This window comes from Crinia signifera, chromosome 5 (genome assembly GCF_055691185.1).
Source record: "Crinia signifera chromosome 5, ASM5569118v1, whole genome shotgun sequence".
Lineage (NCBI taxonomy): Eukaryota > Metazoa > Chordata > Amphibia > Anura > Myobatrachidae > Crinia > Crinia signifera.
In genome coordinates, this window is record NC_139221.1 from 88,652,611 (window position 1) to 88,676,504 (window position 23,894).

The 23,894-nt window shown below is 40.5% G+C and overlaps 1 protein-coding gene across 8 annotated transcripts in view; it reads left to right on the plus strand.

The window, feature by feature from the left end:
• Positions 1 to 23,894, plus strand: part of ANKRD12 (ankyrin repeat domain 12) — a 120,184-nt gene that overhangs the window by 92,381 nt on the left and 3,909 nt on the right. For 6 of the 8 annotated variants that reach the window (XM_083187636.1, XM_083187632.1, XM_083187633.1 and 3 more), the window contains 9 exons: positions 1,863 to 1,931; positions 2,688 to 2,783; positions 9,881 to 10,027; positions 10,691 to 10,891; positions 12,105 to 12,247; positions 14,319 to 14,466; positions 14,647 to 19,115; positions 21,986 to 22,084; positions 22,368 to 22,511. In XM_083187636.1, the coding sequence (XP_083043762.1) occupies positions 1,863 to 1,931; positions 2,688 to 2,783; positions 9,881 to 10,027; positions 10,691 to 10,891; positions 12,105 to 12,247; positions 14,319 to 14,466; positions 14,647 to 19,115; positions 21,986 to 22,084; positions 22,368 to 22,511 (5,516 nt within the window). The remainder of the gene's footprint in view (positions 1 to 1,862; positions 1,932 to 2,687; positions 2,784 to 9,880; positions 10,028 to 10,690; positions 10,892 to 12,104; positions 12,248 to 14,318; positions 14,467 to 14,646; positions 19,116 to 21,985; positions 22,085 to 22,367; positions 22,512 to 23,894) is intronic. The other 2 variants (XM_083187637.1, XM_083187639.1) reach the window with 2 other exon arrangements.

Sequence of the window (23,894 nt, forward strand, 5' to 3'; positions counted from 1 at the left end):
ATTAGACCAAATTCGTTGAGTAGGAGGAGGGCATAATCTTTAGTAGTGTGGAGGCAACCCTGATTTTCACATCCTCTTGAGACATTTGTTGTTACACAGACAGCTATTCGGGTATAGCGTACAGGATTGTTCAAGTATAGCAGCAAAATTCATAATATTAACATGGTATCTAAAGTGTGTTTTGCAGTATCGCTGTAAACAGTGTAACTTGTCAGAACTTAAAGGTAAATACTGTAGCGCACCTAGTCAGTGGAAAACACTACGATTTCTATTATAACTACTGCTGTCAGCAAGCCCTTTGCAGCATTGTCAAGTCAAATTAAGCAAATATTAATTTTGCTTCACTTGTCTGGAATGCCAGGGAATTTATTGCAACCATAAAAAGCTTTTGTCCCTATTACACTTGTACTTATGGAATGGGCAAAATAAAATGTTTATATCCAGTTAGTTGATTTTCATTATAAATGGAAAATGAGCCTTAATGGATTCTTGTTTATTTCTTTAGATTAACTTATAGTCATTAGGCAACTATCCAATTACTGTAGGACAAGAAGGGATTTTAACATTTGTAAACAACCGGGGTTATTTTTTTAATTTTATTTTAAGGGGGGGGGGGTGATTCTGATTTACAAAGTCTGCTCCCCCGGCCAGGCCTGCTTTAACAATGTTGAAGAATTATACTTTCTTTTTAAAAGTGTTCTTAATGGTGCTAATACTTTAGAATATGTATTACCTAAACATTGCTGGGGGGGACACTTTATACATTATCCACACTCCACTCCAATGTTGCCCATACGCAGATGCCCATGCTGCATTGTGAGACACAAAGGATGTGCACAGGCCAATTGCTACTGGAAGCCTGTAGTCTGACCAAGTTAATCAAGCAATAAGGCTAGGAACTGTGTGTTAAATACTGCAGCAGATTGAATTGGCGGCAGCTCCTGTCCGTTGCCACATTTAGTGAAGCTCCTGCCCAGTGCAGTCACCAGCCTGGTCATTTTTTGTTTGTACTTCTCCTGAGTTCAGAACTGGTTGGGAGCCCCATTGAGGAGGAATCCAGCCTCCCTCAAATGTTATATTTTAGTGGGGTCTTTAAGGGGGTGGGGGTGTTATCATAAGGTGGACCATACGTTTAAATATGTTTTTCCAAGAATCTTCAATGAAATTTAAGTCCTTAATTGTAAACGGATATTGCTTAATGCATTTAAAAAAAATCTAAAATGTGATCCTGTAATGGCACAAAGTCCAACTTATGCCATATGTCTGCAGCCAAAACCTAGATCTAGTTTCTTTAATGTGCAGCTGTAATTTCATTATTGCAGCACTACTAACTCAATCCTTATGTCACCGACTTAGACTAGGAGTTCAGCCATCCTCACTAACAACCCATGGGTTGCACAGTGAAGACCCCCTGCACGCTGTACATTATGTTGTCATAATGTTATAGCTGGAAAGTAAACAAAACAGCCTTTCGCTGTGCAATTGACTTTGTTCAAAGCATGTGATGTTTGATTGTACAGCAGTCCTTCATCCCTGTTTTACAAGAATAATGCTTACTAGAATACTATATCATGTGGTTTAATCATTGCAATGCTGATTTGTGAATGTTATAGATCATGAACGAAACACATGATGTTGTTGTAACTATTTTAGGACTGCATGTGCAAAATTGGGAAATAATGCACACAAAAAAAATATTGTTTGTCACTGGGTACCCAAAGAAAGATTTGTGAAATCCCCATTTTTGTTGAGTAGCAGCTTCCCCTCAGTGGGGTGTCCTACTCTTTTCTTCTTGTGCTATCACTTTCCTCTACTTTACCTGTTTGCTTCTTCCCTTCTTTCCTGTGCCTTTAACCCTGTAGATTCTGAAGCAGGACATACAAGTGAAAACTGGGGCGAGCGATTAACTCCTTCTTACAGCACATATGCAGGTAAACATTGACTGTGCATTTCGTTATCCAGTACGTGTTTCCATTTGGGCATAAAACAATACATATTCTGCTTTCAAACCACTCATTATCGTGGTGGGGTCTGTTTCTGTTTGTAGAAAGATCGCACCTTGAGCTTGATCTTCTAATAATAACAATAGGAACCGGTATAACTGTCAAAAACATTCATAGGGTTACCAAAATGTTGAATGGTATATGTCGACTTTTCTGGTCCAGCTCAATTCGTGCAACATTTCTCACTTTATATTTATTTTGTGTGTTTGATTCTTTAGGTGTTTGTTATTGTAGGCATTAGAAAGGCAACTTTTGAAAATGTCTGTATTATTCTTAGTAATACATTTTGAATAAAATTGTACAACTTACATATTAGATGCAGCTTGGTTATATTGTTAAGTATAACGGCAGGAAAGGAAAATAAAGGTACTGAATGTACATATATGTAATGTCCAGGAGAGGAGCAAACATTGTCATTCTGACCGCAGCCCTGAGAACTGATAGATAATGCGGGGGCACAAGCTTGCATGATAAATAGATTACAAGTGCATTAATGCAGCATTTCAGATTATACAATGCAGTTTCTAATGTAATGCACACTGCCATTACAATATCGGTTATATAGGTGTGTATAAAACTCTATAGATCATGCAATAGAACAGTCTAAAACATAGGTTGGTTTGCATGCATGTTTCTGAAATCTTGTGAACAAGAACTGAATAACGGGATGCATTCACAATACAGACATTGGCATCCCAACTACCGCAAGGAGGCCGGCACAGGAATCCCAACAGCAAGGAGTATGCCAGCACCGGGATCCCGACTGCCGGGATGATGAAAGTAAGTATGCATGGGTGGTCTAGGGTTGGGGGGGTTTAGACCGCTAGTGAGGGGACTTAGGTTTGGGGTAAGCAAATTATACATACCAGACCCTTATCGGGAATCCCTCCATCAGCATATCAGAATACAGATGCCTGCATCCCCACTGACGGTCATCTGTATGTATCCCCTGAATAAAGTCATTCTTATTTTCTAAGATAAAGCCACCTGCTGAACAATAAAATATATGGCCACTAGAGGGGCAATTGCAGCGCGTATAGAGTTGCTTATTGTAGAAAGTTAATTGTACTGCAAGATCACTTTAGAACAGTTGATTTTCAACCTTTTTGCCATGTGGCACACTAAATAAGATTTTAAAGTTGCCGAGGCACACCATGAGATCCCCACAGGGCAAAACACATTGGCCCCCACAGGGGAAAAAACCCTAAAGGCCCCTATATAAAAAACAATCACACTGGTCCCCGCAGGTAACACAAGTAAAATACATTGGCCCTTTACATGAAAGGAAGAGACCAGTAAAAAACAGTGAACTGGTGGTGGCTGTAAACTGGTTTGGGCATCTCAAGATCTGGGGGCACACTTGAGAACAGCTCAAGGCACACTAGTGTGCCACGGCACAGTGGTTGAAAAACACTGCTTTAGAATAATCATGCAGGTGATAATGACCATAAAATGTGATTTAGCATCAAGTTTTATATACACCAATCAGATCCTACTTTTCAATTATCATGCACATTCTAGATATAAAAGCTAGAATCCTTTTTTATGGACAACATCTCCCCCTTCTAAAAAACCTCACACACTGATATTGGCGGTGGCGAGGTGAAAGTTCATATACACTTGACGGTGCCAGAGAAGAAGGGACAGAAAGGAGGAGGGGGCGGGGCGCGGAGGTAGCGAAGGCCATGCTGCAGCATGGCAGTCATTGACCAGGACCTCCTAGTATTTACATTTTTAGACAAGGGAGGGGTTTGTTAACGATGCTTGGGAGCGCGCATAGTTAATTATATTGAGTGTACACACTAGACCAGGGGTGGCCAAACCTGTTCTCAAGATCTACCAACGGTGCATGTTTTCTAGGCAACCTGTGGATCAATAGTAGGAATGAATGCAGCATGTTTTAAAATGTGACAGGTAGTAATGACTGCAGCTGTGCATCAGCTAGGTAACCTGGAAAACGTGGACCGTTGGTAGATCTCGAGGACCGGTTTGGCCACCCCTGCACTAGACAATATCGCTCAGTATCCTCTTTCTGACTGATATTGTGAACAATATAATCTGGTGTGTATGGGGCTTATAACTGGTTATCATTGCGTGCCCTTTCATGTAAACCAAAGCCCTGTTGTTTCAAGACACACAAACATAAACACGCAGCATAAACTATCTCAAAACGATTAGAAGTACTGTGAAAGTAGAGTCGCACAGACTATCACCAGCAGTGTTCTGTCCATCGGAGACCAGTGGCCGGTCAGATGGTAGAAAATGTTATTTATAGCAACAGTGAGGAGGGAAAAATCTGGAAATTGCATTAGATGTAAAGGGAAAATTTTAGCTGTCGTCAAAACTGAAATGGGGTACAGCACTGAATTAAGCAGTTATGCTTTGGCCAACACTAACAACCTGTTTTGTTACATAAAAGTAGTACTGTTGGAATGAATTTAATACTATACTTAGGACATTTTAAGAACTTGTATTTCCTGTAGCTTTGCACTACTCTAGTATTCATTTGTGGTAATCTGTAAGGTTACATAGATGTTGATCAGCTGTAGCAGTATTTGTAGAGAGTAGGCTGTTTCCTCTTTCCCATGGAAAATAATTCAGACATACACTACAGGCAACCGTTGTTCTAAGCATAAGAGCATAAGCAACAAACTCCTGTCAAGTTTATGGACACTGTCATATCCAAGGTAGCCTAGCCAGCTGTGCCAGAGTTTCATAGATTGTGAATCAGAAGTTATCCCTGCATAACACTACTGTGTCTCAGACATGCAGTTGTCCGCATCGGGTACCTGCTTCTATTACTGGGGTCGGACGGGGTCCCGACAGTCATTTACCCAACGTCGGAATAACGACTGTCAAAGCACCGACAGCCGGGTTACCGACGGCCGTCGGCTATTTTCCCTCGTGGGGGTCCACCACCCCCATAGAGGGAGAATAGAATAGGTGGCTCGCGCAGCGAGCCCGCAAGGGGCTTAGTTGCGCTCACCATGCTGTCTGGGTCCGGCCAGTCAGGATCCCGACTATCGGACCCCTATACCACAACCTCTATTACAAGTCCCTCTTTTGTTCTGCATAACGCACTTTCCTTGTGCAAACCGGATCCAGAGTCCCTATATCTGGTACATATAGCACATGTTGGATTTCTGTGAGTTTGGTTTAACCCCCAGGTGGCTGTTTGAAATGTTTTATATTATCATTCCTATATTGAGCCTACAGTAATTCACAGTGTTATACATTGTACATATGCTGCACACACTTCTGTTTATAGCACTGTAAGTGGTACATTTACTAAGATGAGAATTCTATTGAAGATAGGATGTTGCCCATAGCAACCAATCAGATTCTACGGTACTTGTGTAGTTTCACGGCCCTGAAGTAGCATGGCGCCATGCTGGCGCCGTGAAACTACATAAGTACCGATTCTACTTATTTAGCACCTTCTAGAGCAGTGGTTCCTAACCTCCATCCTCAAGTACTCCCAACCAGTGCACATTTTCCAGGTCACCCGGCAGGTGCACTCTTTATTCACTGACACATTTTAAAAGATCCACAGGTGGAGCTAATTATTTCACTTGTGATTCTGTGTGGTGACCTGGGAAACATGAACTGTTGGGGAGACTTGAGTACCGAGTTTAGGAACCACTGTTCTAGAAGATAAAAGATAGAATCGGATTGGTTGCTATGGGCAACATCCCACTTTTGAAAATGTACCCCTCAATGTCAACAGCGCGACAGCAGAATTGTGGCACATATACACTTATGTATCATATGTTGCAGCAGTTCCCAACCTTGTCTTTCTTGTACCCTTCAGTTAGGCTTTTCATTTATGAGAACCCTCTCCTCTAAATTTGTAATATCCACAGTACTTGCAAACGGAGTGGAAGTGAGCAGTAGGCATGTCCTTTATAGTAAGAAATAGTAGTGTGCGGTCAGGAACCAGGTCACTCAGTGTAATATCTCTGGGGTTCCCACTGACACATGTAGGATTAGTGGTGCTGCTTCCTCCACCCATGTCTGCGTGGGAGAGATGATTGCTGATGTCGGGGGGGTAGCGAGAGGAGCTCCAAGTGAATTGCTGGTCGGGCAAAAGCATGAGGACACTCTGGCACGGCAGACTGAACCAAAAGTTGCGCAACGTGGTTAGTCTCTTTTTCCACTATTACCAATACTATTTACAGACCGTTTGGGGTACTTGAAAAGTACCCCAGATTGGGAACCACTGATATAAAGTTATTGGGGGTTTACCAAATTGTGTTTATAAAACATTGTATTAGCTTTTGTGACCATACCCAGTCAGCTCCTACCTGCCATGATACAGGCTGGGTTTGAAAAATGACAGGTAGGAGCTGTCCATTTTATCACCTTTTTAAAGCTTGATACAATCCGGCCCTCTGTCATAGGGAGGTATTCAATGCTGCTGGCGAGGGGTGTCTGCAGCGAGGGTGGCATGTTTTCAGTGAGGATTGCAGAAAACGAGCCACCCTCGCCATTTAACCCCCGCGCTGGCCGCTCGCCCTATTCAATGTTCTGGGGGACTCCTCACCGTCTACCCCTGAATGGCAAGGTTTGCCACTAATCCAGCACTCGCCATTTCCACATCCCTGGAAAAACCCAGCGTCAGGGCATTTTCCTTACTGGGGATATAAATTTTAATTTTGAGTAGGTATTGTATTAGTGTTTTAGCTTTGAATTTGAATTTTAAATTAATGACCATAATGTGAAATGCAAAAGAAAAAAAATAGCACTAGATCTGCCTGGAAAGCAAATAAATTAAATAGAAATTTTAGTTGAGGCTTTTTTTTTTATTTATTTTTTAATTAAAACATTACCTTTTTACTTGTCACGTTATTTTCTTATGTATTTAAAATTCCTGTTTTATGGAACTTTTTTCACCCTTGAAGCAATAGAGCATTGCTTATAATTTAGAATTCCATCACTATGCTTCACAGTAGCGATAGATAGTGTTCATGGAATCGTGTGCAATTAGGTTAGTGTCCTCCAGCGGATATGGGACTTTGCTACATGCCTTCTCACAGATTCTAGGTGACATCTTATGTCAAACTTGCAAATGTAGAGGTGCCCTGACTCGGTATATAATTTAATAAAGTTTCTTGCATTTGCATTGACCGTTTTCTGTTCTTCATGCTGAATCTCTGAAATATTTAGGACCATTTCTGAAACACGCAGGGATAGGTTTATCAAACCTTCTAAAGAGGGCAAGTGGAGGTGTGTTTAATACATTCTATAATGATAGCTAGAATCTGGTTATGGGCATCAGATCTATCTTTCAGCATAAATACCCTTTTAGAGTATACACAGGCACTGTATAGAGAGCCAGTCTAACATACTAGCTCTTCAAAAAGAAAAATGCTATTTGGGAGATGCTTCATAACGGAAGCAGAAAGCCAGGCATTTAATACACAAAAAGCAAGTTAGTTTCCTGTTGACAACTGCAAGAAGTACAGGTTGAGTATCCCCTATCCGAAATGCTTGGGACCACGAGCATTCCGGATAGGGGAATTTTCCGGTTTTTGGAATAAATTTGTGTAGCCATACTTACCTGTCCCCTGAAGGTGTCCGGTGGTCCCTCAGTGTCTGCGCAGTCCCCGGGCGTCCACAGCAGGCCTCCGGCATCTTCTCCTGGTCTCCAGCGGTCCCAGGAATGCATTGCGCGAGTGTGCGCGCGCACCGGTGACGTCACCGGCGCGCGCGCACACTCGCGCAATGCATTCCTGGGACCGCTGGAGACCCTGGAGAAGATGCCGGAGGCCTGCTGTGGACGCCCTGGGACTTGGTAAGTATGAAAAGAGGGTTAGGGGGGGTTAAAAAAAAAAAAAAAAAAAATTCGAATGATTCCAAAAACCACGGTTTTTGGAATAATTCGGATAGGGGATGCACGGATAGGGGATACTCAACCTGTAGTTGAAACTTGTTGTTTTGTTCCTGGAGTTCGTGTTCGGCCACAGCGATTTGCTACGTGATATTTCAGTATGAATTGTAGCTTGCTTTATCTAATAAACAGGAAAAACCATGACTCTCATTAATGTTTCCATTCCTGAAGGCTGATGTAGAATGCAATCTGTCACTCCATAATGCTCCCTGACAGATGAGTGATTTGACCTACTATATAAATGAAAATCTCTATTTTCTGGTACTGTATTGGGTGGATGTTGAGTGCCTTCTAAAGGTGCTATTTGTAGTCCATTGCAGTATTATTGTACTGGCCTGGTCCTGGGTACAGGAGAACTTTAGGCCAAATACTGGAAATCTATGATCTCATTGAATGTTTCCTTGGCAAAGTGTTTCTTATCTTCTCAAAAGTTGACATTGCGGAAAGAAGAAAGTTATGTGCACTGTGCTGTAAGTGAGCCCTTTATACCAGCTGTGAGCTTACCAAAGTTAATTCTAATGCAGGTGTAAATGAATTAGTATGGACACAATTTGCTGTGTGTATTGGGGAACAGTTTACGGAAGGATTGTCCCTCTGTGTGATCTGCCCACTCAAGCCCCCTTACCTCTTTTTCCTGTTTTTTTGTTTTCTTTTCTCTCTTAATTTTCATTAGTTTTAATCTAATGACTTTAAAGAGTACATTACAACTTCCACCTTAAGGAACATTCATGCATGGCAATGCTGTTTTCATTATATTCTGACCAATCCTCAAGGTGCCTATACACGGTACAATTATTCGATGCAATTTGGACTAGATTGTATCTCATCGCATTGCAAAATGTATGTGATGCTATGCAATCTAGTCCAAATTGCATACAATAATTGTAACGTGTATGGGCACCTTTTCCCAGGGCAGGGATGTCTGGGCACACCTGAACGATGTAACACTTGAATTGCTTTTTCGGGGGCCATGTAGTGGCAGGATACGGTCATTGGGTCACCAGCAATTTGTTACAGTCATTAGGTTGATATGCATTTAGGTCGACATGTGTCTAGGTAGACACGCAGGAAGGTTGACAGGGTCATTAGGTTGACATGGAGTTTTTCACTGTTTTTTGAGCCGACATGTGCCGACAGGCAGTATTTCATGCCCGTGGTGGGATAATAAAATAGTGTTGAGGGCAGCGAGGGGACACAGTGCACGTTAACCTGTGTCCATGTAGACTGTGTCAACATTCGGGTCAAACTCCATGTCGACCTTTTGATTCTCGACTTAATGATCCTGTCAACCTTATGAACTAGACTCATGTCGACCTAATGACTGTCTAACAACTTGCTGGTGACCAACTGATCCACACCCGTAGTGGCACTAGTGTGCACAACCCATAGAGTTGAGGATGAGCATTAGCCTTTTATTATATAGGATACTCGCACCAATATTCTATTATCCCCAATAAAACATTGGATGCAAGAAAATCCCATATTTGGCACTTCTTTCTAATGCTTTACAGAATTTATTTTTTCTCTACGGGCTATACAGTTTGTATCGTCCAATAAAAAGCATCAGACTCCTGAAAACGCACAAGTTCAATGAAACCTGTATAGTTTTCTGCTGCCTTAATAAGATAGCCCTGGGCGAGCCTATTAACAGCCTGTTAATGTTGAAAACCTTTACAAAGCTTTTGTTTTCCCCTTCTTCCTTTTTTCGTTCACTGATTATTAGGTCATCACTGGTTCATCCTTGCCACCTAGATTTTTTTTTATAGTGGATTTTTCTGATTTGATCATCACATATTTGTGTGACTACTAAAAAAACTGCTAAGGATATACATTTTTTTTATTAGTTTTTTTGGTGCTGCAATTTGACAATTTATCAGTCATACTGTGCTAGTTATAAAGTGGGTTTAATGTATCTGACTAAAAGTTTTGTATTTCTCAGAGTGCAGGTATAATTACACAATAATAACTGATCCTTCGTTGCTTTCAGAGAAAGAAGGGCCTGAGAAAAAGAAAGTGAAGAAAGAGGCTGGAAGCAAGAAATCTACACCTGTTAACATCCTCTTTGGTTACCCATTATCGGAGCGCAAGCAGATGGCTCTCCTTATGCAGATGACTGCAAGAGACAACAGCCCAGGTAATAAAGGATTCATGTCTAGCTAGACAGTCAATAGTTTGACACCAAAAGATGTGTAAGGTGGTGCCGAGGTTTCTGTGCACGCCAAATCTCCATACACTGCGACCATTTCCAACAGAGGTTTCTGAGGAACTCTTTTGGATCAGTGTCTCCAATCTGTAGCCTATAGACTACAAAAGCCTACAAGTCTGTGGGGCCAATATATACAGTACTTTGCGTTCCAGATATTGGTAAATCTGGCAGCAGCGAATCACTCATAAAAACCTATAAGGGATGCGGCAGCCAGTGGAAATGAGCGGATAGCAGCAGCTGTCCGAGCTGCTGTCCCTCCTTCATACATTCAGGGGGATACTTCATTTTTGCATCTAAGCTTTCAGGGAAATAGACACAAATAATGAATTAAATAGGTCCCTCAAAGAGATAATATACCTACTGTAGTTTACTTTTCAGCAGGGTCTTGGTCATCTTTTGCTTAGCGAATATTCCCTATATCGCTAAATATCAGGAGTCCATTGTAATTACTGTGTAAACCATATTTTCATAAATCTCCTTATTATGTATGAAATGTGTGACCAAAATAATGCTAACAAAGAGGACATGTAGTTTCTCTTTCATCTTTCTGTGTTTGTGGTTTTATTATTATCGGACTGTATTTCTCCATAGATTCGACCCCAAATCATCCTTCTCAAGCAACACCAACCCAGAAAAAAACTCCTTCTTCCTCCACAAGACAGAAAGACAAAGTTAATAAAAGAAATGAACGCGGAGAAACCCCGCTGCACATGGCAGCTATACGAGGAGACCTAAGTCAAGTGAAAGAGCTTATTCGGATAGGTGCAAATGTCAATGTTAAGGACTTTGCAGGTAATAATGGGAAGATTTACATTTTTACCCATCTAAAGTGGCAGCAACAATTCAGTGAATCCTTTAACAAGTCACAAAAATTTTACTCGCACCCTCTGTGAAATTTAATTTCATTACTACATATATTGAACTTACCATTGTTTTAATTCTGCTTTTTATGCCACGGTTTTTGTTTTTTACTTAAATTGTCTTCCTTTAAACACCCCCTCCCCTCGCTCCACTGTATAAGCTCCTACTATGTGCACACCCTGCCATTAGCAACTTATGTGGTGGACCTCAGATGGCTGCCTTGATTGGTTTCTCCATAGGAAAGTTGCACTACATGTTGATCTGTTCATGTACAGCAGATCTTCCTGGACTCAGTCCTCTGGGCGCAGTGCAGCTTTTTATGCTATCCAGTACCTTTCTAAAGGTGGCCATACACACGCAGATTTATCTGCAGATCTGTCTGGTTGGAACAAAAACATGGTTATGGATGAGTGCAAATGACAGTTGACCATTTGCTTGGAAATCTGGAAAACTGACACTCATCCATAACCATGTTCTTGTTCCAACCAGCCAGATCTGCAGATAAATCTTACTAGTGTATGGGCACCTTAACTCCTACATCACCAACCTCATCTCCATACATACACTCCCTTTTTGCCTCTCCTCTACTCTGATCACTGCATCCCATGCACAAATTTGGCCTACACTGCTCCCCTTTACTTGAACGAATCCCCACACTCTATTAGACTCTCCCCGGCCCTGCAAAGCTTTAAACGGGCAACCCTTTCATGTATTGTGTTGTCAACCTTTTGGGATTGACCTAGAAAAGAAAATATCAGGTCACAGTTCTATGCAATTTACGATAAGTACATGGTAAATAAAGACTGTTTCATCAGGTAACGGGACACTGATGCAATTATCAGAGTTGCAGAGATATATTCTAAGAAAAGCACATGAGGAGAGAGGGCCCTGCCTCCTCCCCCCTCCCAACAGTTCACGTTTTCCAGTTCACTCTGCAGGTGCACCCATTATTGAGTGATTCGTCGACAATAGCCTAGTTTTTGGCCCATAAGTTTGAGAGATATGTAAGGAAAAGTTGTATTACAGTGTGTGCTTTTGAATTACATTACTGTGATACACCGCTAAGAAAGCAGTTGACCTCTTATATTTATAGGCAAAGTATATACAATGTGGATTTTATAATGTCTCTAATATCTTGTTTCAGGTTGGACACCTCTACATGAAGCTTGTAATATGGGTTTTTATGAAATTGCTAAAGTGTTAATTGCAGCTGGAGCAGATGTAAATACCCAGGGATTGGAGGATGATACACCCCTCCATGATGCAGCCAGCAGCGGGCACAGAAATGTAAGTGTTTCATTAACTATTTGTAACGTCTGTGTCTTTCATAATCACATTGCTATATTAAATGGCTAAAAAGTTTTCTAATAACTTAGTAGCAAGCTTGGAGCAATGTTAAAAGTGGCAAATGTGTACATAGAAATCTATGTGCTGCTATATCGGCCATCAATACAACAGTGAAAGACATCAAGGTATTCCGTAGCTGCAACAGGGTGTACCATAGGTTCTGGAGGAACAATTGCTTTAGGGGGGTATTCAATCTTTGTCGTGGTCCCGCAGCCATCTCCCGACGGGGGAGATGGCTGCGGGGCCCTATTCAATGCTGTCTTCCCCGACAGCATTGAACAGGGGTTCTCCGCAGAACGAACCCGACATCACAAGCTGTCAGGCTCGTTCTGCCGAGAAAAGCCGGAAATAGGCAAGCTCCCGGCCGGAGCTCGTCTATTTCCATCCTCAACTCGCGGCCACGCCCCTTTCTCGCCGCTCGGCTGCAGGGACATTTGAATCCCGAGCTCCAGTCAAGCAAAGCGAGAACGGGACAAGGGAAGAAAGTTCCCCTGACATTGAATACCCCCCTTAGTGTTTGCTTTTTACTCATATGTTCAGAATGATATCGGTATCACACTCATCGGTATCATTAAGATCTAATTATTTGAATTATAACAGATTTAGTTTTCCTCCTGCCCCGCCACATCAGATCCATCAGTCAAATAGTCTGAAAATCTCATGTCACATCTGTAATGCTACTGCAAATTTCTTGCAGAGAAAAAAAACGGTACTTATGTTAGTTGGGCGCTCACTATAGTTACTACGCTCATACCCCCCACTATAACAGGTCCTGTTCAACGGAACCTGTTTGGCAGAAAGGAGTCTGCCCATGTATTTCTATTTGACAGTCTACACATATCCGGCTGAATTGCAAAAACCGGATGCAACAACAGCATTCGGCGGTTCAGTGTATGTGTACACAGTGCGGTTATGATTCAATCTTGTACAGATTTTTAGCCACTCACTACATACACTTAGATGAACTTTCTACATTTATCACGTGTAATAGGGTAAAAATGACTGTTTTAAAAATAGCAAAAGATGTAGTCATAATGTCATTGCCCTGTTAACCTTTTATATGTTGTAGTGTGTGGGTGAGAATGTCTGGTTTAGATTATTATTATTTTTTATTATTATGAACAGGTGTCCTCATACACCTTTTCCCTGGGAGCGCCATGTATCTCCTCTTGATGCACCTCAGTCCTTGCAGCTGAATTTGTGTCTTATTCATGCCGATAAACTGACAAGAAGCAAGAAAATGTTAGCATATAATGAGTAATAGGGGCTGCGGTGTATCTGTGCATGACTAAGTTACAAATCCATGTAAGAAGGGTTGGCTATTGCAGCCGTGGCTATTCATTCATCCAACCATGTTAGGTATGCTGAATCTGCACCTTGATACATATGATATACCAATTCCTTTGCAACAAAAGTCATAATCTAGCATCTCTGGTACACTGTGAGCGATTTTTTATGTAGCTATGACGCAACAAAGAAGAATTATTTAGAGGAAAGATGTTGCGCCAAGCATTCTGCACTATATGGTGTAATAACGCAAAGTGTGTGAGGATGCATCTGTACAGTAAGGAATAAAATGATTGGATAGCTACCATGATTGCTTAAGATCTAAAAGCATCAATGTAATCCCTGGATTTTAAAGATAATAAGATATGAAGATTTCAATATCTATATCATTTGGTTCTATTACTCTTACTATTTATGTCTGTATAATAATATAGAACACCTTGCTAAACCTAGATTTCGTGATTGTACTTCATTTTAATCATGTTCTAATCATGTTAATTAACTTGCCATAAATGTGAAAGACCATCTGTATTTATGTGAAACCATATATGGATTGTTAATGCTCTATTGTATGCATTTACAATCCACTAGGAGCTAATTATTTGGCTGGTTAGTTCCAGACCTGTAGAATTTCCCCATGATAACATGCTAATCTTAAATAAAGGAATGGTTTAACAATGTGTGTTCTCTAGACACAGACCTAATCTGATTTTTAACAATACAGATTGTGAAGCTGCTTCTCCGACATGGGGGCAATGCGTTCCAAGCCAACAAACACGGCTCCCGTCCCATTGATATGGCTGAGAACGAGGATATAGAGCAACTACTGAAGAGTGAAGTTCCCATTTCTGATGATGATGATAGTTATGCAGGTATGCAGGAATTCTGTTTGATCCTGAGCAGCATGTTTGAAAATGTGACCGTTAGTAATGACTATAGCTGTGCACCAGCTAGGGGATCTGGAAACGTCGACCGTTGGTAGATCCACACACAGGCTTTTTAATTGGTGTTGATGTATTTTCTTACTAAGGTCCTGATGGTTTATTTTACAGACTCTGAAGAGCCACAGTTTACCAATATGTCCAGTGTGGATGAAAACTTAGATTCAGAGGGCGACAAAGAGTCTCTCATCGATGAAAGCAAACATGTTGCCATCAAAGGGACACCTTGCACTTCAGGGCTTGATGAATATGAGTTTAAAGATGAAGAGGAGGAAGAGGACGATGATGATGATGACGATGATCATATAGAAATTGGCAAAATGCTGAAAGACCAGCATTTGCTCAGGAATGACATTAAAAAAGAGAGCATTGAAGGGAAAGATAACTTCTTTGTTAAGAAAGAAAAGCTAGATTTTTCAAAATTGTTCAAAAACAGAAAATCAAAACCGTCCAGATTGTTATTCACAAGCTCCGATAGTTCAGATGACGATTTGCCTCCAGAGAAAGTGGGGCTGATATCAGAAAGCCTAAATACTGATATCCGACTTAAAAAAGAGTACACTGTTTTACATGATCAGAAAGAGAAGGGTAAAGTCAAAAGGAAGCTGAAGAACCAGAGCAAAAACAAGGAAAACAAAGAATTAAAACCAGAAAAAGAGAAGAAGGAAAATGTGAAAGTTGTAAACATAGCCACTTCTGCTTTAGATTCATTAGAGAAAACCAGAGATGAGGATGTGTTTAGGAAATCTTTGTGCACTAAGGAGGAAGGGTCATTACATTTATTTCAGATCACTCCTGGTAAATCTCCTAAACACACTTATTCTTCAGTGGATAAGCAATCAACACCTCTAAAACAAGAAAACACTAAAATGTGTGTTTCGCCACCTGAAGGTTCGGAGTCCTCATTACAAGCAGACTTATACCGTTTTGAACAGAGCCTTGATTCAGAGTATGCACTGGAAAGTTCTAGCTCTACATTTTCCAAATACAAAGAGAAAAGTAAGCATCTGAAAGACTTTTTTAATGAGCACAGCGAGCGGGTTACCACAAAGTGCAAAGAAGAAGGCAAGAGTCCATCATTTGAGATATCTGAATGTACAGAAAAAAAATCAGACAGGGAGGGAAAGGTAGTCAAAAAGCACAAAGTAAGGCATAAAGAGAGGGAAAAAGACAAGTTAAAAAAAGAACCAGATGTGGAGAAAGATAAAAATAAACCTAAAGACAATAGTAAAAATGCACAAATAAACATTGAGTTTGACAGAGAATTCTGGAAAGAAAACTTTTTTAAAAGTGATGAAAATGATGAAGAGTTTTTGAGCATGGAATCCAAAAACACATCCGTAGAGAAAAAAGGCAAGTTGGATAAAACGCCCACAAAAGAAGACAAATCAAGAGAAAATCATGACCACAAAGAAAGTTCTAAAAATGATCATGAGGAGAGTGCAAAAAAAGGAGACTGTAATATTTTTTTTCCAGAGAAAGAAGTTGTGTTCTTGTCTAATGCTCTTATTAAAGAGGATGCTTCACGCATGGAAAGAGATGAAGAACCAGAAAAAAATGTTAAAGATGTCCGGGAAAAGACTGACAAAAGATTGGCATTGAAAGAAAAGGACTTCGAAAAACTGGATAAAAAAATTGTAGACAAAGAGAAAAAAACTAAACCAGATCATAAATCAGAAAGAGAAAAAAATGAAATACATGATATTGCAGAAAAATGCAAAATACATTTGCAACCTTTCCAAAAAGAAAATGACAAAATCCGAAATGCATCAGCCAACAAAGAAAAGTCCAAAGATAAGCTTGAGAAAAAGGTTGAGAGAAATGATAAAGATAAATATCTCGGTGAGCAGAAAGTTTGTTCAGATAAAAAAGTTAAAATAAATGATAAAGATCTGGAATCAAGCAAAGTGGACAAGTCAAAACGCAGGGAACGTGAGTACCGTAAGAAGGAAAAGCCTAAGGACGGAGACTTTATTGCTGGAACAAGTATGAAGCACAGTCAGGAGGACCGAAAACAAATTAACATAGAAAATAACAAAATACTCCATGAAAGACTGTCAGTAGCAAAGGAAAAAACCAGAGAGGAGCAACAAAAAATTCTAGAATACAAAGAGAAAGACAGGAAAGATAAAGAAAAAGACATTGATCGATACAAAGAGCGTGACAAGCATAAAGATAAAACACAAACAAATATACTAAAGGGAAAACCAAAAGAAACTGAAACAGAAAAATGTAAACCCAAGTTGCAGGTAATAAAAGATACTCGGCCTAAAGAAAAAAGGTTGGTTAATGATGACCTTATGCAGACTAGTTTTGAACGAATGCTAAGCCTCAAAGATCTAGAAATTGAACAGTGGCATAAAAAGCATAAAGAAAAAATTAAACAAAAGGAAAAGGAGAGGCTTAAACATCGGAACAGTGCCGAACTAAATAAAATAAAGGAAAAAGAAAAACTTAGAAATTCACTCACGCCATCTAAAATCAAGGAGTTGATGAGATCCAAAAGTTCAGAGTTGTCTGATGTCTATACAAAAGAAAAATTATTAAAGGATGCCACAAGCTGCAGGTCGCAATCAGTTGATGGAAAAAATTTGACACAAGCTGGAAAGACTCTCTTAATTCTAGAGAATAATAGCATAGCAAGATCTCCTAGGTCAGAGAGTGAAAAAACAGGTCTAAGTTCACGATCGATATCAATGATTTCAGTAGCCAGTTCTGAAGATTCTTGCCACGCTACTGTGACAACGCCAAGGCCTACAACTGAATATGATTCAGACTTTGCACTTGAAGGTTCAGATTCTCAAATGTCTTTCTCCCAGTCACCATTTTTACCGAGTGCTAAGTCACCTGCAATTCATGATAGAGAGTTGGACAGTTTTGCTGAGCAACCTGATCGTGTTAAACCACCTTTGACAAATAGACTTCTTCCAAATTATCTCAGGTCAGTCTCTGTGGAAGATGGTGAATGCAGACTTTCTGTGGAATCAAGAATAAAATCATCCTCAGGATCTGAAAGCACTTTACAAGAATTGTCATCAGCTGTCCTACTGATGCCAAACAGTTGTATATCTCCAAAACCAGAAGTATTGTCCACTACAGAGAGAGATTTGTACAGTACTGTCTCAAATTGTCACTTGAACAGCAAAAAATCTTTATCTTTTAGTAAGCATACTGTAGATTTAAATGTATTAACCCAAGAAAAACAATCATCTTCTGAAGTATCCTCTCATCAAAGTGGCACAGAGCATTCTGTCAGTCAAATAGAAATGTCTTCAAGTTTGGAATCCGGGCCTGTTAAAGTAATTTGTTCTGAACAGGAGCCTCCCAGTTCCACTGATGTTGATAATGAAATGTCTCAGGACTTGTTCTCTTCTAGACCGGAAACCCTAAAAACTGGCTCACATGATGTGTGCATTTTGCCTTCTCCCACATCATGTAACACCGCTATACATAAAACGGCTATAGATGCACCATGTTCTCCAAAAAGTTCTCTGCTCAGCTGTTTTAAAGAAATGCACAGCAGAATAAGGGAAGACCACAATTTCACAAGTGCCAACTTGAATTGTGTCAAAGCAAATGAGGTGAAAGAAATCGATCCCAAACTTTCCCAAACAGAAAATACCTTGGTGACTTCTGCACCCCCTTCAGAAGATCCTCATCCTTTTGAGAAGATTAAAATTGTACTTTCAGACACTGATGTGGAACAAGCGCAAAGTACAGAGGATGGGCAGAGAAACATTGACACCTTGAAGGAATATTCACACAATATAACCCAGACAAGGGATAGTGTTCTGACTGATAAAACCGATGACACCCAATCTATACCTAAAGAAGGCAAAACACTTTCAGAAAGTCTGGCATCTACATTAGGGAACATGAAGAGTGAGTTTGATTTAGAAAAAACTTTTCAAACAGCAGAAATCCATAACGAGAATTCACATCTTCCAATCAGCCGGACCACTTTATTGCATAAACCCGAGGAGGTACACTTTCCATCTGAGAGTCATGTCCCCTCGGTTCAAGAAGAGATACAAAAATTTAGCCAGTCCATTAAGATGGAATTAGAGGAAAATGCAGAGGAGAAAACTGAGCCTCAAGAAATTCCACAAAGAATTACTAGAAACCGGGCTAACTTGTTAGCCAATCAGAATAAACAGATACAGGCATCCTATTCACATACATCTGAAAAGGAGACCATGGAATCATCTATATCACTAAGAGGGAGAATAAGACTAACTGAAGAGGATGATGTACAAGTTCATCATCCACGTAAAAGAAAATTGCCTCGTGTGCCTCAGCCTGGTCTTGCCAACCCCTCAATACAGCAAGCAAAGGAGAAGACTCAGCAGTCACTAGCAGCAGTTGTAGATTCCTTAAAATTGGATGACATTCAGCCGTATCAGTCTGAGAGAGCAAATCCTTACTTTGAGTATCTCCACATAAGAAGGAAGGTAGAGGAGAGACGCAAAATGCTGTGTAGTGTCATCCCTCAGGCACCACAGTACTATGATGAATATGTGACCTTCAATGGCTCATATCTACTAGATGGGAACCCCTTCAGCAAGCTCTGCATACCAACCGTAAGTTCACTTTTAAATCAACAATAAATCCTGCATTACATATTAATGTTTTGTATCATCAAGGAGCATGTGGAGCTTTATGACACACTTGTGCTACACTTGATAGCTGAATGTAATGTGCTCTTTCAGGAAATGAGGGCGCCCCTGGAATCGAGTTACAGCTCAAAGCTTTTGCTTATTTACTTTAAAATTGGTTTAAAATTTAAAACCATTTGCCTTATATTATAAACTGCTTTGAGCGGTTTACGTATGGACTACACAAGATATCGGAAAGAGTCCTGTGGTATCTGGCACCAAGACATTAGCAGCAAATTAGTATAGACAGGTTAGCATCAATGAGCCTTGAGTGCCCATGACTGTCGTTTTACCAGTTGTCCTTCCTTGAACCACTGCATATCGTTAACACACCACAAGACCTGAGGTTTTTTTTTTTATTACAATTGCCTTGCCATAATCACTTTGCCCTTGTTTAAGTCTCTGTGATCCTTATGTTGCCCCATTTTTGTTGCTTCCTACACATCGGCTTCAAAAATTTACTGCCAAATTTTTTCAACCCCATGGCAGATGCCATTGAAATGAGGTAATCAGTGTTCATCTGTCAGTGGTTTTAATTTTATGTCTGATGGGTTTTTGTCAGATCTTGCCACACTCTTAGGATACAATCTGTATCCATTTGCTCCCTGACCTTTCTATCCTGAAGACATTGGCTGAAGCCTAATGTCTCCTAATCTCTAACTCATAGATGTCGCTATACCAGTGCATCTAAATATGCTTTCAGTATGCAGAAGAGATCATCGTGGTCTGTTCCTACTGTCATTTTAGGAACTGTCCATATAGCATCCCAGTTTGTGGTATTACATGTTAACAAACACCAAGAAGTATTAACACAAAAATTGTAAATGTAGAAAGAAAAAAGGGTACTTGTGGATTATCACGGCTCCCATCGCATGCCATATATAGTGGCATGCGATTTTTGCAGTTTTTTACAGTTTTTTTTACAAAATCGCATGCGATCGCATGCGTTTTTTAACAGAAAAGCATCCAAATGCATTGAAATTAGTATGAAACATGTTCAATGGCCCCCAAATGGCATTTTTGAGGCTGTACCACCCCCACTATCAACGTGAACCCGAAGCGTGGCGAGCGCAGCGAGCCCGCGAGGGGCGGCGGTACGCGTCCTATGACCTTTTCATACCCCCACTATCCACGTCGGCGTGGAGATGAGAATAGAAAGTGTGGCGAGCCTGAAGCGTGGCGAGGGGACGTGGACACCCGTGAAGCCCGCGAGGGGACGCAGATACCTGTGAAGGTATCAGTGTCCCCTCGCTGCGCTCACCACGCTTCGGGCTCGCTGCTCTCGCCACACTTTCTATTCTCAACTCCACGCCGACGTGGATAGTGGGGGTATGAAAAGGTCATAGGACGCGTACCGCCGCCCCTCGCGGACTCGCTGCGCTCGCCACGCTTCGGGTTCGCGTTGATAGTGGGGTGGTACAGCCTCAAAAATGACATTTGGGGGCCATTGAACATGTTTCATACTAATTTCACTGCATTTGGATGCTTTTCTGTTAAAAATAGCATGCGATGCGATTTTTTCCCGTGCGATGGCCATCGTGGGAGCCGTGATACTCCACAAGTACCGAAAAAAGTTTTAGGCCAAAACTTTATTTTGGCCCAAAATATGGAGCAAACCTTTCAATGCTCTGCACTTCTGGTATACATATAAATTATAGCACTTGCAGAGTTAATTTTAAAGGACATTTTTCAAAAGCAATGAGAAAAAGCTTCTGAAAATATATTTTTTAATTTAATCAATACTACGAAAACCAAATCCATCAGTGATGAGGTGATCATAGTGAAGCATAGAAAGACGACAATGGTGGAGCATAGCTCTAAATAGAGTCAAATCTGCCTAAGCTTTGCTGGCTTATTAAACATGGTACATATGCTATATCCCCTCCTGGAAGTCTGGGACATATTTTTGCTAATTTCACCTTGATATTGAATAAGCTTCGATAATGCAAATTACTATTATGGAGAGGCCTGCTTTAAATGGTAGTTATTGACCGTTATTTATGTGGTATTCGGTCGACATCAATTGGGTTGACCATTGAAGGTCGACACATGAAATAGGTTGACATGGTTGTAAGGTTGACACAAGCATTAGGTCAACAGTCAAAAGGTGAACATGAGTTTTCACTTTTTGGGGGGGACCAACCTGTGCCGATAGGTGTTTTTAAACTACACATACCAGCATGCTCTGCTTCAGTTTTGCTATTTGGCCATGCTAAATCTGATGCAGAGCATGCTGGGATGTGTAGTTCAACAACAGCTGGAGTGTCAAGGTTAGCCATCAAGGCACTAGGGCATGGAAGGAGATTAGAATAGGGTGTTGAGCGTAGCGAGACACCATACCCGAAGCATGGCAAGCACGAGGGTACACTTTGACGGTTTACACCAGACATGTCCAACGTTGGCCCTTCAGATGTTGTGAAACTACACATCCCAGCATGCTTTGCCACAGTGTTGCTATTAGGGAATGCTAAAACTATTGCAAAGCATGCTGGGATGTGTAGTTTCAAAACATCTGGAGGGCCAAGGTTGGACATGCCTGGTTTACACATTCCTCAGCACATTACAGAGAATATGTGGCCATTCACCTCAGTTTCTGCCCCTATGGTACTTATTTTCTATATTCCCTACCACATATATGTGCACTCACACACTAATGTAACTTTTTTTTGTCAGAATCCAACCAAACAATCATTATGTGTTTAGATTAGTTACCTATTATTTATTGGCTCATTATGAAATGATACCATTTGGTCCTTGTATGGAAAATGTTACTTATTTCTGTCATTAAATTTCAGATTACACCACCTCCATCCCTCTCCGAACCACTCAAAGAGCTTTTTCGACAGCAGGAGGTTGTACGAATGAAACTCCGTTTGCAGCACAGCATTGAGAGGGTGAGTATATCATTTCATTCTTGATTTGGAATTTTTACACCTTAGAAACAAAATATATCAACGGGGTTTATGGTGTTTTTTGTAAATTCTTTCTCTGATTGCTATTGAGGTAAGCGTAGAATGAAACTGAATGTGATCTGTCAGTATTCCATCATTAGTGCACACAATAACCAGCATCAGGCAGCATCAAGAGGTTCATTATATTTGGACCCCAGGTGTGTTTTGGAAAATGCTCAAAATGCCACTGAACCCTTAATTTGTGGTTACTTTCCATCTGATTTAGGAGAAGCTCATTGTTTCTAATGAACAAGAAGTTTTGCGTGTGCACTATCGGGCAGCAAGGACACTGGCCAATCAGTCACTGCCATTCAGTGCCTGCACTGTATTGCTGGATGCTGAGGTGTACAATGTCCCACAGGAGTCACAGGTAAGAGAGCGATAAATGGTCATGAACATTACCTATTATTAATCACCCCATCAGTTGTCTGGTGCAAATAAATAAAAAGTCAGACCATTTTTTTTTTTTTTTTGGGAGGGGTGTCGTTCTGATTTTTCAGCTGGTTTTGTATTTGATAAATCACCATGGAGTTGGATTTATTTAAAAAAATGTACAGAAAAAAATCTAAATTAAATCATTTGGCCTTTATTTTTTTTGACCCTAGATATTTTTTTCAATAACATTACTTTCCAGTCATTTGCAGACAATTTGAACCACTTTACAGCTCATACTATTATTTTCATACACCGTTTAACCAAGCCATCCAGCGACATGGTCTGCAGCTTTTGTGGTAGAAGTGCTTGGTTTGTTTGGGCTAGGAATAGCACCACAATAAACTGTGATTACATGCCCTTATTCGATCTCAACGTTTATTATTAAAAGAAGGTGCAGGTGACAGTGGGGTCCCACGTTGTAGGGATAGTAATATCCCGCTTTAAATACATGTCCATGTTTGTATGTGAAATTTTGTGTCTTTTTATCTCGCTTTTTTAATGAACATTTAATAAAAGTTAATTGTTACCATTCCACTCTTTTGGTGTGCCACACAGAGACATTCTATTCTCTGTCCACCCCCATTTTGTCATATATTCAATGTCCAGTGGCGGCACACCCTCTAGATCAGTGTTTTTCAACCACTGAGCCGTGGCACACTAGTGTGCCTTGAGCTGTTCTCAGGTGTGCCCCCAAATCTAGAGATGCCCAAACCATTTTACAGCCACCACCAGTTCAACTGTTATTTACTGGTCTCTTTTTTTCATGAAGTGAGCCAATGTATTTTATTTTGTTACCTGTGGGGACCAGTGTGATTGCTTTTTTTATATGGGGGCCAATTGTTTTTTTTTTCCTGTAGGGTCAGAGTGTTTTGCCCTGTGGGGATCTCATGGTGTGCCTTGGAAAATTTTATATCTTATTTAGTGTGCCACAAGGTAAAAAGGTTGAAAATCACTGCTCTAGATAGTATCATAATTAATAGCTATACTATAAACTGAGGGGCCTTGCCATTAATTCTAATATTTTTCCAGTGCGATTGGTCCTTGTATCTTTTGTGGGCTAGGAATAGAAATGAGCGGTTCAGATTCTGTGGAATCCGAGGCACTCCAAACACTAGGGATTTGAGTCCACCCAAGCAGACTCTGATCCCACTTACAGTCTTAATGTCTTCTTCTGATGTCTGATACTCATGGCACTTTGATTCTGTATAAGGTACCGCAGCTTAATGCAATTACCCTGGAATGCATGCTGCTGTATGCTGTGCAATACTCTGCTGGGAATTGACTGTGCTGATTATTATAATATAAACTATTTTGAAAT